This window comes from Bubalus bubalis, chromosome 2 (genome assembly GCF_019923935.1).
Source record: "Bubalus bubalis isolate 160015118507 breed Murrah chromosome 2, NDDB_SH_1, whole genome shotgun sequence".
Taxonomy (NCBI): domain Eukaryota; kingdom Metazoa; phylum Chordata; class Mammalia; order Artiodactyla; family Bovidae; genus Bubalus; species Bubalus bubalis.
Genome location: NC_059158.1, coordinates 21,649,959 through 21,663,894, shown reverse-complemented (window position 1 = coordinate 21,663,894; position 13,936 = coordinate 21,649,959). Strand labels below are relative to the sequence as shown.

At 39.0% G+C, this 13,936-nt stretch overlaps 1 protein-coding gene across 1 annotated transcript; it reads right to left on the bottom strand.

The window, feature by feature from the left end:
* Positions 1-532: 532 nt before the first annotated feature.
* LOC102414078 (putative olfactory receptor 2B8) lies at positions 533-1,477 on the bottom strand. Its single transcript, XM_006051446.4, has one exon. The coding sequence runs from the start codon at positions 1,475-1,477 to the stop codon at positions 533-535; it is 945 nt and encodes a 314-aa protein (XP_006051508.4).
* Between the last annotated feature and the right edge of the window lie 12,459 nt (positions 1,478-13,936).

The following is a 13,936-nucleotide window of genomic DNA, read 5'->3' as shown; positions in this document are numbered from 1 at the left end:
AGTTTCAGGTTTGATGAATTTTCACAGATTGAATACTTTATATTACCAATATCCAGATCAAAAATCACAACCTGACCAGAACTCCAGAATGCCCCTCCCCCACATATCTTCCAAGGGAAAACTCCCAGTCCCCAGGGGAACCACTGTTCTGACTTTCAATACCAGAGATTCGTTGTGCCTTGGTTGAATTTTACGTAAATGGAATCATACATTAGGAATTATTTTGTATCTAGTTTGCTCACTGTAAGTCATGTTTGTAAGAATCATTCATGTTTTTGTATGTGTAATTATTGTTCATTCCATTAATGTGTAGTACATGATATACCATAGTTTATTTTTAGAATATCTTATTTAACATATATTCTCCCTAGCAAAAGGTTTAGCTCAATGGGGACAGGAGCCTCTGTTTCACTGATATGTCTCAAGTACCTAGACCACTGTCTCACACATAGATGTGTTTGATTAAATTAACCAGTTTTTAGTCACTCAGAAGTGTTCCACTGAAGAACTTCCTGGGCCTGCAAGCACTGCATTAACTTTGCCTCAAGTCTAGGATTCTCCTCATTTGTCTCCTTAGTGCCCCTTTGACTTCCTTGTTTCTCAAAGTGTAAATCAGGGGATTAAGCAGGGGAGTCACCAGAGTATAGAACAGTGCAATGCTTTTGTTCACATCCTGTGAATAGCTGGAAGGAGGCTGAAGGTACATGGAGATGAGCGTCCCAAAGAAAATAACCACTACCATTAGATGAGAACCACAGGTTCCAAAAGCCTTCTGTCTCCCTTGGGCCGACTTTATCTTCAGGACTGCACGGGTAATGTGACCGTAGGATATTAAGATGAGTGACAGGGGCACCACCAAAAAGAACACACTGACAGCAAAGAGTTCAGCCTCATTGACAGAGGTGTTGGTGCAGGCCAGTTTCAGCATCACTGGAACTTCACAGAAGAAATGGTCCACTTGGTTTTTACCACAGAGGGGAAGAGTCATGGTGAGTGCTGTCTGGACTACAGAATTACCGAAGCCTGTAAGCCAAGCAGTTACAACCAGCTGCAAGCAAAGCTGGGGATGCACGATCACCATGTAGTGGAGGGGACGGCACACAGCTACATAGCGGTCATAGGCCATGACAGACAGGAGGACGCACTCTACTCCCCCGAGTCCCAAGGCAATGAAGAGCTGGGCCACACAGCCGCCATAGGTGATGGTCTTGTCCTTCCCCTTAAAGTTGGCCAGGGTCTGAGGGACAGTGCAAGTAGTCAAACAAAGATCCATAAAAGAGAGGTTGGAGAGGAAGAAGTACATAGGGGTGTGGAGGTGAGGATCCATTGTTGACAAAAGTATAATGGCGCCATTGCCTAAACAGCTCAAGGAGTAGATGATCAGGATGACCGCAAAGAGAGCCGTTTCCAGCTGGGGCTGGTTGGAGAAGCCCAGGAGAATGAATCCAGAGAAGGTGCTGTCGTTAGCTCTTTCCATTGTACTCTGCTTGTTGGAGTTAAGAGGACTCCATACTTTTATGTTTAATCCACTTCTTTTCTCCTAGACTTTGATTAGAAGCTTGAGGCATTTTCACAGTTACCCTTTTGTTGACAAAAACAGGAATGCTAGAGAATTACTATGTAAGAGTATCTTCTATGTTTCACGCACTGACCAAAGCACTTTCTAGGCAATTTGTCAGAACAACTCTATAAGCTTGGCATTATCATGATTTCTACTAAATATATGAAGGAACTGAGGGTTAAAGAGGTGCAGTGATTTTATGAGAGTGATGTACTTAATAAACCACTGAGGCAGGATTCCAACAGACTCTACAATATAAGTTTTTAACTGTTGGGGACACTGTCTGTCTTTATGACTGTATGAACTAGAAAGATAACTCAAAAGTTTCTCAAAAATTAAATCTAGATGTTCTAAATAAGACACAAATATGTACTGCCTCATTACTAGCTTCCCCACCCCCCACTCCACCCTGGAGGATTGAATATATTTAAAGACCAGCTTTCCTGGTTATGTTCTGTGTAGAGAAAAACCTTATTTTTCTGAAGATGCAAAGATAATAGAATTTACTATTAACAATTTTATTCAGTTGGGAACAATACATTTTAATGTGTGGAGTAATGGAGCCTTTGGTGTTGAGTCTGTAATCATTTCTTTGATTGGAAACGTTTTATTGGAAGTGATCTAAGATTTTATTGTATCCAAACTGCAAGTTCCAGAGGGACTCAGTCTGAGTAACCATCATTGTAACCACCTGCAGTGAAAACTCAGGAAATCATCACTAGCTTTTAATTTTCTTTCACTTTATAAGTCTTTTGAAATTGTAAAATGGACTGGAATGGGTGTATTTAACTCAGATGACCATTATACCTACTCCTGTGGGTAAGAATCCCTTAGAAGAAATGGAGTAGACATCATAGTCAACAAAAGAGTCCAAAATGCAGTACTTGGATGCAATCTCAAAAATGACAGAATGAACTCTGTTTGTTTCCAAGGCAAACCATTCAATATCACGGTAATCCAAGTCTATGCCCCGACCAGTAATACTGAAGAAGCTGAAGTTGGATGGTTCTATGAAGACCTACAAGACCTTTTAGAAGCAACACCCCCAAAAGATGTCCTTTTCATTATGGGGGACTGGAATGCAAAAGTAAGGAGTCAAGAGATACCTAGAGTAACAGGCAAATTTGGCCTTGGAGTACAGAATGAAGCAGGGCAAAGGCAAATAGAGTTTTGCCAAGATAATGCACTGGTCGTAGCAAACACCCTCTTCCAACAATACAAGAGAAGACTCTACACATGGACATCACCAGATGGTCAGTACCAAAATCAGATTGATTATTTTCTTTGCATCCAAAAATAGAGGAGCTCTATAAGGTCAGCAAAAACAAGACCAGAAATTGACTGTGGCTCGGATCATGAATTCCTTATTGCCAAATTCAGACTTAAATTGAAGAAAGTAGGGAAAACCAGTAGACCATTCAGGTATGACCTAAATCAAATCCCTTATGATTATACAGTGGAAGTGACAGATTCAAGGGATTAGATCTGATAGATAGAGTGCCTGAAGAACTATGGACAGAGGTTCATAACATTGTACAAGAGGCAGGGATCAAGACCATCCCCAAGAAAAAGAAATGCAAAAAGGCAAAATGGCTGTCTGAGGAGGCCTTACAAATAGCTGTGTATAGAAGAGAAGCAAAAGGCAAAGGAGAAAAGGAAAGATATACCTATCTGAATGCACAGTTCCAAAGAATAGCAAGGAGAGATAAGAAAGCCTTCCTCAGCGATCAATGCAAAGAAATAGAGGAAAACAATAGAAGGAGAAAGTCTAGAGATCTCTACAAGAAAATTAGAGATACCAAAGGAACAGTTCATGGAAAGATGGGCTCGATAAAGGACAGAGATGGTATGGACCTAACAGAAGCAGAAGATATTAAAAGAGGTGGCAAGAATACACAGAGGAACTATACAAAAAAGATCTTCATGACCCAGATAATCACCATGGTGTGATCACTGATCTAGAGCCAGTCCTTCTGGATTGTGACGTCAAGTGGGCCTTAGGAAGCAGCACTACAAACAAAACTACTGGAAGTGATGGAATTCCAGTTGAGCTATTTCAAATTCTAAAAGATGATGTGGTGAAAGTGCTGCACTCAATATGCCAGCAAATATGGAAAACTCAGCTAGTGGCCACAGGACTGGAAAAGGTCAGTTTTCATTCCAATCCCAAAGAAAGGCAATGCCAAAGAATGCTCAAACTACCTCACAATTGCACTCATCTCACACGCTAGTAAAGTAATGTTCAAAATTCTCCAAGCCAGGCTTCAGCAATATGTGAACCGTGAACTTTAGATGTTCAAGATGGATTTAGAAAAGGCAGAGGAACCAGAGATCAAATTGCCAGCATCTGTTGGATCATTGAAAAAGCAAGAGAGTTCCAAAAAAAAATATCTACTTCTGCTTTATTGACTATGCCAAAAGCCATTGATTGTGTGGACCACAACAAACTGTGGAAAATTCTTAAAGAGATGGGAATACCAGCACACCTGACCTGCCTCTTGAGAAATCTCTATGCAGGTCAGGAAAGAATAGTTAGAACTGGACATGGAACAACAAACTGGTTCCACACAGGGAAAGGAGTATATCAAGGCTGTGTATTGACATCCTGCTTTTTTTAACTTATATGCAGAGTACATTATGAGCAACGCTGGGCTGGAGGAAGCACAAGCTGGAATCAAGATTGCTAGGAGAAATATCGATAACCTCAGATATGCAGATGAACCACCCTTATGGCAGAAAGCGAAGAACTAAAGAACCTCTTGATGAAAGTGAAAGAGGAGAGTGAAAAAGTTGGTTTAAAACTCAACATTCAGAAAATTAAAATCATGACATCTGATCCCATCACTTCATGACAAATAGATGGGGAAACAATGGAAACAGTGTCAAACTTTATTTTTCTGGGCTCCAAAATCACTGCAGATGGTGACTGCAGCCAGGAAATTAAAAGATGCTTACTCCTTGGAAGGAAAGTTAGGACCAACCTAGACAGCATATTAAAAAGCAGAGACATTACTTTGTCAACAAAGGTCCATGTAGTCAAGGCTATGGTTTTTCCAGTAGTCATGTATGGCTGTGAGAGTTGGACTATAAAGAAAGCTGAGTGCTAAAGAATTGATGCTTTTGAACTGTGGTGTTGGAGAAGACTCTTGAGAGTCCCTTGGACTGCAAGGAGATCCAACCAGTCCATCCTAAAGGAGATCAGTCCTGGGTGTTCATTGGAAGGACTGATACTGAAGCCGAAACTCCAATACTTTGGCCACCTGATGGGAAGAGCTGACTCATTTGAAAAGATCCTGATGATGGGAAAGATTGAGGGCAGGAGGAGAAGGGGACGACAGAGGATGAGATAATTGGATGGCATGACCGACTTAATGGACTTGAGTTTGGGTGGGCTCTAGGAGTTGGTGATAGACAGGGAGGCCTGGCGTACTGCGGTTCATGGGGTCGCAAAGAGACGGACATGACTGAGCGACTGAACTGAACTGAACAGAATACCTAAAGAAGAGAAATATTTCATAATAGCACTTCAGCCTAGAAAAAAGTCTAGTATATATAGCAGGTTTACAAAATAATTTTGTTAAATAAGTGAAAAGGAATTTCAAAAACTGTAAAGGATTTTAGAAACTAAATTTAGGAGCTATAGAAATTTATAAATGTACAAGAGGAAAACAAATGAATTTTTGAACAAGAGTTAAAAGCAGTCTTGACTGTTCTAACTTTAGATTTTTTAATTGCCAAGTTTTATGGAAACTTGTAGGACTCCAACTTTTGTAAACATCACTTTTTTATTAGCAAAATCCATGACCAGTCAGGAGGATCTTCTGCTGCCTCTCAATTACATATTTTCTATTGGTTCTTAGTACTTCAATTCCTTTTATTATAAGTTTTTTAGTGATTATTTTGTGGCTTGGTGGCTGTTGTTACTGTGGTGTCAAAATGTTAAATTAATTTAGAATTAAAAGTTCTAAAACGCAATTAAATTGAAACAGGATACTTGGTGTCTAAGTATCAAACTACCACTAAGTAATCTCTGAGATTTTAAAGGCTTCCCGCCAACCCACGCATCTTGGTCTTTTCTGCTTCCTAATAATAGAAATAGGGAGAAGGCAATGGCACCCCACTCCAGTACTGTTGCCCGGAGAATCCTATGGACGGAGAAGCCTGGTAGGCTGCAGTCCATGGGGTCGCAGAGTCGGACATGACTGAAGCGACTTAGTAGCAGTGGCAGCAGCAATAATAGAAATAACATTATTAGCTTTTAATAAGAGATAATGTCTTTAGTTCTTTAGTGAAAGCTGGTAGGTTTGTGTTCCAAGAGATCTACTGTTATATTTTGAGTAAGCTCTTCTCATTCTTTTCACATTTTTTAGTGATCCCATGATTAAGATCCCATGGTTAAGATTAAGGTCCCATGGTTCTTAATTCCAGTATCCTCTAGATTATCAGGCCCTTTTTTCAAAATACCCAGAATCATAAAACTGGCATTAGTTACTACAATTTGTTTTATCAAGTGTATTGTTCTTACCTTTGCTTCTTCCCTCTATCCTTGTACTTTAAGAGTCACAGAGAGTGACCTTTTCCTGTCCATCATGGTACCAGCTGAAGTCTTCGGCAATGTTTTTGAATAGGCTATTTCTCATAGATCACTGAAATGTCTTAACATTCAGTCTGGAACATGATGCAAAATGATTTTGTTTTTCTCAGTGATGCACAGAATGTGATCTGAATTAATAAAAAGATCATTCTGACAAGAATATGTAAAATTCTTTGTAATTACAAAAAGTAGAATCAGATTGACACGAGCATTTAAAACAAATTTCCATGCAGCTGCTGCTAAGTCGCTTCAGTCGTGTCCGACTCTGTGCGACCCCATAAATGGCAGCCCACCAGGCTCCCCCATCCCTGGGATTCTCCAGGCAAGAACACTGGAGTGGGTTGCCATTTTCCTATCTGCTGTACAGAATACCACAATTTAGAGATTTAAAACAGCAGAAATTTATCATTTTACAATTCCAGAGGTTAGAAGGTCCAAAATATAGGTCCTCCAGGACCTCTGAAACCTGTTGGGGAGAATATATCTTTGCAACTGTCTAGTTTCTGGTGCTTTGGTGATAATTTTAGGGGTTTCTTGACTTGCAGCAGCAGCCTTTCATTTACTTCCTCGGCAGTCACATGGCAGTGTCCTTGCTTCTCTATTCTGTGTTTCTTCATATTGTATTAGGGATCACACTAGTGAGTAGAACCTCATCTTAACTTCATTACATCTGCAGAGATTCTACTTTCAAATAAGGTCATATAAACAGGAATTTGGGTTTTGGATTTCAACCTACCATTGGATGGGAGAGGGGACACAATTCAACCAAGAGCAAGTATAATGTAATCATGCCTGTTAACTTGTAACAATTCTTTACTATAAGTGCCTAGTATGCAGTGGTAAGCCTAAGATGCAGGTATTAGTTCTATCTTAGTCTAAGTTCATAAATGAGGTGCATTTGGTCATGATAATTGCTAAGTATTATGGACAATGTTGCTATTTCTCATTCTAAGTTCTGTGTAGATAGCAGAAGTCTGCAATAATAGGGAAAACTGATTCCCTTTACTTGGCATGAATGTTCAATGAAGCTTATTTTCCTATACACACTTTTGTTACACTTTACAAATCTAAAATATCATTACAGATTGCATGATAATAAGATCTAACATTTTGCTTGAATTGGTAGAGAAAATACTTACCTCCTTTCATCCATACCACTATTCTCCAAGTCTGGAGTTCAGATTCCTCTTCCAGTCCAGAACTTACTTTAAGTAAATAGCAAACTGATGTATAGACACTATCTCTGCAGATATCACCAGAACATTTTTGGGTCAAAGAAACTATGTCTTGTGGCCTTAGAGACACTTGAATGGGTGTTGGACTAAGAATATGGTGTTTTCTTTAAGAGAAAATAACAAGATGAAAGATTTAAAACTACTTCTAGAAGAAACAAGATGGTCTTGAAGGATCACCATAGTTGTATGAAATTAGAGGCTTGGTGTATTGATGAAAATGTTAATGTCAGACAGATGAATCACATAACTACTTGTCCCCCATGAAAGCTAGTAATTCAGTGGTTATCAAGTGAGTGTGGTCTTGGAATTGAGGAAAGGTATTTGAGGTATGCAGATGATACCACTCTCATGGCAGAAAGTGAAGAAGAACTAAAGAGCCTCTTAATGAAAGTGAAAGAGGAGAGCAAAAAAGTTGGCTTAAAGCTCAACATTCAGAAAACTAAGATCATGGCATCCGGTCCCATCACTTCATGGCAAATAGATGGGGAAACAGTGGAAATAGTGGCTGACTTTATTTTTTGGGGGGGGTCCAAAATCACTGCAGATGGTGATTGCAGCCATGAAATTAAAAGACACTTACTCCTTGGAAGGAAAGTTATGACCAACCTAGACAGCATATTCAAAAGCAGAGACATTACTTTGCCAACAAAGGTCTGTCTAGTCAAGGCTACGGTTTTTCCAGTGGTCATGTATGGATGTAAGAGTAGAACTATAAAGAAAGCTGAGTGCCAAAGAACTGATGCTTTTGAACTGTGGTGTTGGAGAAGACTCTTGAGAGTCCCTTGGACTGCAAGGAGATCCAACCAGTCCGATTCTAAAGGAGATCAGTCCTGGGTATTCATTGGAAGGACTGATATTGAAGCTGAAACTCCAATACTTCGGCCACCTGATGCAAAGAGCTGACTCATTTGAAAAAACCCTGATGTTGGGAAAGATTGAAGGCAGGAGGAGAAGGGGATGCCAGAGGATGAGATAGTTAGATGGAATCACTGACTCAATGGACATGAGTTTGGGTAAACTCTGGGAGTTGGTGATGGACAGAGAGGCCTGGTGTGCTGCAATTCATGGGGTCGCAAAGAGTCAGACACTACTGAGCGACTGAACTGAACTGAACTGATTTGAAGTGAAGTAGATAGGACAGAATCCTAAGGATAAATGCATTTAAATATGTTTTAAAATATGCTAAACTTGAAAGTAATTAGTTCTCAAAGGCAAGGAAAATGAAAATTATAACTCACTCAGGCTCCATCGAAGGTAGAACCAGTTCTTTTAAAAATTACATTTACCATAACTTTTGTCATCCTCAGAGTTTTCCCAGGAGGAATCTATGAGTACAGTGCATGTTTCAGGGCACATGAGGCATATAAATCAGAGTAGACAGTTAATTCTGTAACTAAACAGATGTTGGAATCTGTAAAATCTATGGAAACTGCCTATAAAAGGGCTAATATTATATCTGAAGGATATTTTTATAAGCACCAGAGTCAAAGCATGTGCTTTAAGAGACTGAGATACTTGAAGATGTGTTTATTTTTAGTGGCCCCAAGAGTGTCCTGCCCCATGTAACTCATTAGCTTCAGTTCAAGTATCCAGAGTTTGACTGTCTCTAGGGTACGAGGAAAGAGGGAGTCTCTGGAGAGGTGACATCAACATAGTCCATCTTTTCCTTCCAAATTGATTAGGAGTGAACCTATTGTTTCCACTTAACTTTTAAATTTCAAATCTCGTATATTGATTGCAAATTTTTTTGGCTAGTCTTTTAGAAAATTATTTAATTTTGTCTCTGCTGGGTCTTTGTTGCTGTGCACAGGCTTTCTCTAGTTGTGGTGAGCAGGGGCTCCTTTCTAGCTCAGGTGCTTGGTCTTCTTACTGCAGTGGCTTCTCTTGGGCTGTAGTTGCACAGGATTCAGTGGTTGTGGCACGTGGGCTTTGTTGCCCTAAGGCATGTAGAATTTTCCCTGACCAGGGATGGAAACTGTGTCTCTTGAATTGGCAGTTGGACTCTTAATCATTGGGCCACCAGGGAAGTCCTAGTCTTTACATTTCTTTATAAGTTGAGATATCGTTGACACTTCCATTAGTTTCAGGTGTGCACCATATTGATTCAATATTTGTACGAATTTAGTTTTCATGTAGACTCTAATTGTGGTGAAATGAGAAAAAATACTCAAATTATCTTACTATCTGTGTATATATTGAAGGTTCATGTATATCCTTCAAGTGGATGTTCATTTAAGATGTGAGGTTGTGAATGTGGATTTGAGGAATCTCCTTAATGTTTAAAAGTGAGAATTCCTTTTCTGCTCAAATTTCTCTGTGCACTATTTTCTTCAGTAAAGTGTATAAACTCTTAAGCATCATAGTCAAGGTTCTTTTTCTTGTCCTGTTGCTTCCTTATTGTTTAGTTTCACAGTTCAGCTTTTCCTCTATGATGCTTCTTTTGCTTTGAGTGTTTTGATATAGTGTATTTCTTTCAACCATCATACTTCAGTTCAAGCTCTGGTTTCTCTTCAGACTGAGTAAATCTTTTGCCTTTTACTTTTTTTTTTTAATTTAAAGCTTTTTTTTTTTTTAATTTAAAGCATTTTTTTTTCCTCTTTGAAGTGTGTCTTCTTCCAGGTAGATAGGGAAAAATTGGAGCTCAGAAGGGCTTCAAAAGAAAGCACCAGCTCTGTGATTTTGGAAAAATAAATGTTATTGGACATCTCAGAAACTTAATAAGTCTAAAATGATTCAACATTAAAAAAATGTAGCTTCCCAATGTACTTAATCTTTCTGTAAGTTGAATGTGTAAAGTGACTAGGGGAGAAGGAATAATATGTGATATTTACAATATAATCAAAGATTGGCTTGTTGTACTGGCTCAGATAGTGAATAATCTGCTGCAGTGCAGGAGAACTGGGTTCAATTCCTGGTTTGGGAAGATGTCCTGGAGAAGGGAATGGCTACCCACTCCAGTATTCTTGCCTGGAGAATTCCATGGACAGAGCCTGGTGGGCTGCAGTCCATGAGTCGCAAAGAATTGGACATGACTGAGTGACTAACACAACAACAACAAATAAACACATACACATCCATTTATATATACATACACAATATTTTGTAAATATTGGCTTTCTACTTACAAAATATGTTCTTTGGAGAATTATGGAAATCATTCTCTTTATGGTAGACTGGGGAACAAGGTAAGTGAAATGCGAAAGAGCCAACATATTGAAAGCAGATGGGAGAAAAGAAGTTAAGGGGTGGGAAAGAAGCGATAAAGAAATTGAAAAGACTGAGATTTTGAGGGGGGAATCTCTAACTCAAACATCCATACAAGATAGATTATTAATAAAATAAATTGGGCCAGGTATAAGAAACACCAGCATAAAAAATTAAAACATAACAGAAGCTATGGTTTTTCCAGTAGTCATGTATGGATATGAGAGTTGGATGGTGAAGAAAGCTGAGTGCCGAAGAATTAATGCTTTTGAACTGTGGTGTTGGAGAAGACTCTTGAGAGTCCCTTGGACTGCAAGGAGATCCAACCAGTCCATCCTAAAGGAGATCAGTCCTGGGTGTTCATTGAAAGGACCGATGTTGAAGCTGAAGCCCCAATATTTTGGCCACCTCATGCAAAGAGTTGACTCATTGGAAAAGACCCTAATGCTGGGAAGGATTGGGGGCAGGAGGAGAAAGGGACAACAGAGGATGAGATGGCTGGATGGCATCACCGACTCAATGGACATGGGTTTGTGTAGACTCCGGGAGTTGGTGATGGACAGGGAGGCCTGGCGTACTGCGATTCATGGGGTTGTGAAGAGTCAGACACAACTGAGTGACTGAACTGAACAGAAGAATTTTACAATTCAAATCGAGGAACAGAAAATTGCATTTATAGTCTTAAAAATCCATTCACTAAAAAAAAAAATAGGACCCCCTAGAACTTATTTATTTAATAACTAGAAGTCTGTACACTTTGACCAATAGCCTCTATTTTGCTCACCTCCCAGCCTCTAAAAGTCTACGTTTTATTCTTTTTCTATGAGTTTGGTTTTTTAGATTTTACAGAGAGATTAAATTCTTGCTTGAACTGGTATGGTTTCTAAATGATGGTGCTGAGAGTGAACCTAAATATTCCGAGTCCAAAGTTATGCTCTTTCTATGGAACCATGAAGTATCTTTTTAAAAATGCTTTTTAATAAGCATGCACTCTCACTTGGTAGAGACTAATGGTTACCAAAAGGTGGCAATCAATTATCTTAATGTTTTAATCATCTTGTACATTCAGTATTTTCCTCAGTGTGATTATAAGCTTTGATTATAAATTTTGTTTATAATTTTCAAACTTAAGATGTCATTAATTTACATAATTTAATAAGTTAAGAATGAAACATTTGATATCAAAATAAATGACTAAATTTAACAGAATTTTGAGTTAAAATAGAAATTGGTTCAAAGTGTCATTTGGTTTTTCATATATTCAGCAGCCTGAACACAAATTTTTTAGTTGGTCAAACGATGAAAAAAGATATAGTAAACCAAATTTTGGAAGCTTTCTAATCCAAGTGTTTTCTGCGTATGTTTATGTAAGTGCATATTTTGGGAGTGAGTTGATGACGAAAATGTAGTGAGGGATCTATGGGCTCTTTCCACATGTTTGGGGGGTTAAGTGCTCAGTCATTTCCACACAAGACTAAATCAACCTAATTTTTATTTAGGTTCCAGAAAATTTCCACAAAATAAAATAGTTTGGGAGGATCTTTCAAAAACCTCACAGTATAATAGAGTATCCATCTCCAGTCTATTGAAACTCTGCCTACAAGACAACCTCCAGAGTCACATTTTGTACAGGAGAAGAGTGAGTGACTGAATATTGTATGGAACAAAAAGTGACCAAATCTTGTTCCTTGAATTTTGGTGGAACTATAAATGTGTTCCAACTTTTGTATAAGATGACCATGTATGTGAAATTGCCTTCAAGAAGTGCATTATTTGCCAATATAGAATAATTAAGCAGCATACTTGCTTTGTAGTCTGGCACTATATTTTACCTCACTTGTAACTACTTCAGTGCATTTTGAGTTTTTTGAACTTTTGAGAATCCATTTCCCCATTATTTTATTGTTTTCCCCTCTCCTTTTTCTTCTCTTTCACTTTCAGTGTATACCTTTGTTCTCTATTTAACTCAAATCTCTGTATTTCTATTGTCTCTCTTAGCTCTTATTTGTACTTCTAGACTTATTTGTCTTTTCTATTTCCCCATCTTTACCCCAATCTTTCCTTTTTCTACTTTCCTTTTTGGTCTCTTTATCCATTTATCAGTGGTAACCACAGAAATCCAAAGCATGGTAGCAGTAGAGGGGTGGTAGCATTTCTTAGGAAGCTTTTACTATTACTTCGAACTAGTAGTGAGAAAGAGAATCAGAGAGTTATTAATAATTCAGAGACCATGAATAGCATGTGAATAATTTCTGAATGGTGGCATTTAAACATTTCAGATGAGAAGTTGTCCTCACTATTCTATTTCTACTGAGAGGATGGTGTCCTGGAGCCTGGTGGAGAAGTGTTCCTGTTCTGTATAACTGTCCTATAGTATGGGTATGACACTGTCCTTTGTCTTGTTCCTTGTGTCCTTTGGCTATCTCTCTCTCTCTTTCTTTTTCTTTCTCTCTGCCTCTCACTCTCTCTGTGTCTGTCTCTCTCTAAATAACATATGTATATCTGCATCAGTTCAGTTCATTTGCTCAGTCACATCTGACTTGTTGTGACCCCATAAGCTGCAGCACGCCAGGCCTCCCTGTCCATCACCAACTCCCGGAGCCCACCCAAACTCATGTCCATTGAGTCGGTGATGCCATCCAACCATCTCATCCTCTGTGGTCCCTTTCTCCTCCTTCCCCCAATCCGTCCCAGCACCAGGGTCTTTTCCAATGAGTCAACTCTTCGCATCAGGTGGCCAAAGTTTTGAAGTTTCAGCTTCAACATCAGTCCTTCCAATGAACACCCAGGACTGATCTCCTTTAGGATGGACTGATTGGATCTTCTTGCAGTTCAAGGGACTCGAAAGAGTCTTCTCCAACACCACAGTTCAAAAGCATCAATTCTTCGGCACTCAGCTTTCTTTATAGTCTAACTCTCACATCCATACATGACTACTGGAAAAACCATAGCTTTGACTAGACAGACCTTTGTTGGCAAAGTAAGTTTTCTGCTTTTTAATATGCTGTCTAGATTGGTCATAACTTTCCTTCCAAGTAGTAAGCATCTTTTAATTTCATGGATGCAATCAACATCTGCAGTGATTTTGGAGCCCCCCCAAAATAAAGTCAGCCACTATTTCCACTGTTTCCCCATCTATTTGCCATGAAGTGATGGGACAATCATGGCATCTGGTCCAATCACTTCATGGGAAATAGATGGGGAAACAGTGGAAACAGTGTCAGACTTTATTTTTTTGGGCTCCAAAATCACTGCAGATAGTGACAGCAGCCATGAAATTAAAAGACGCTTACTCCTTGGAAGGAAAGTTATGACCAACCTAGATAGCATATTCAAAAGCAG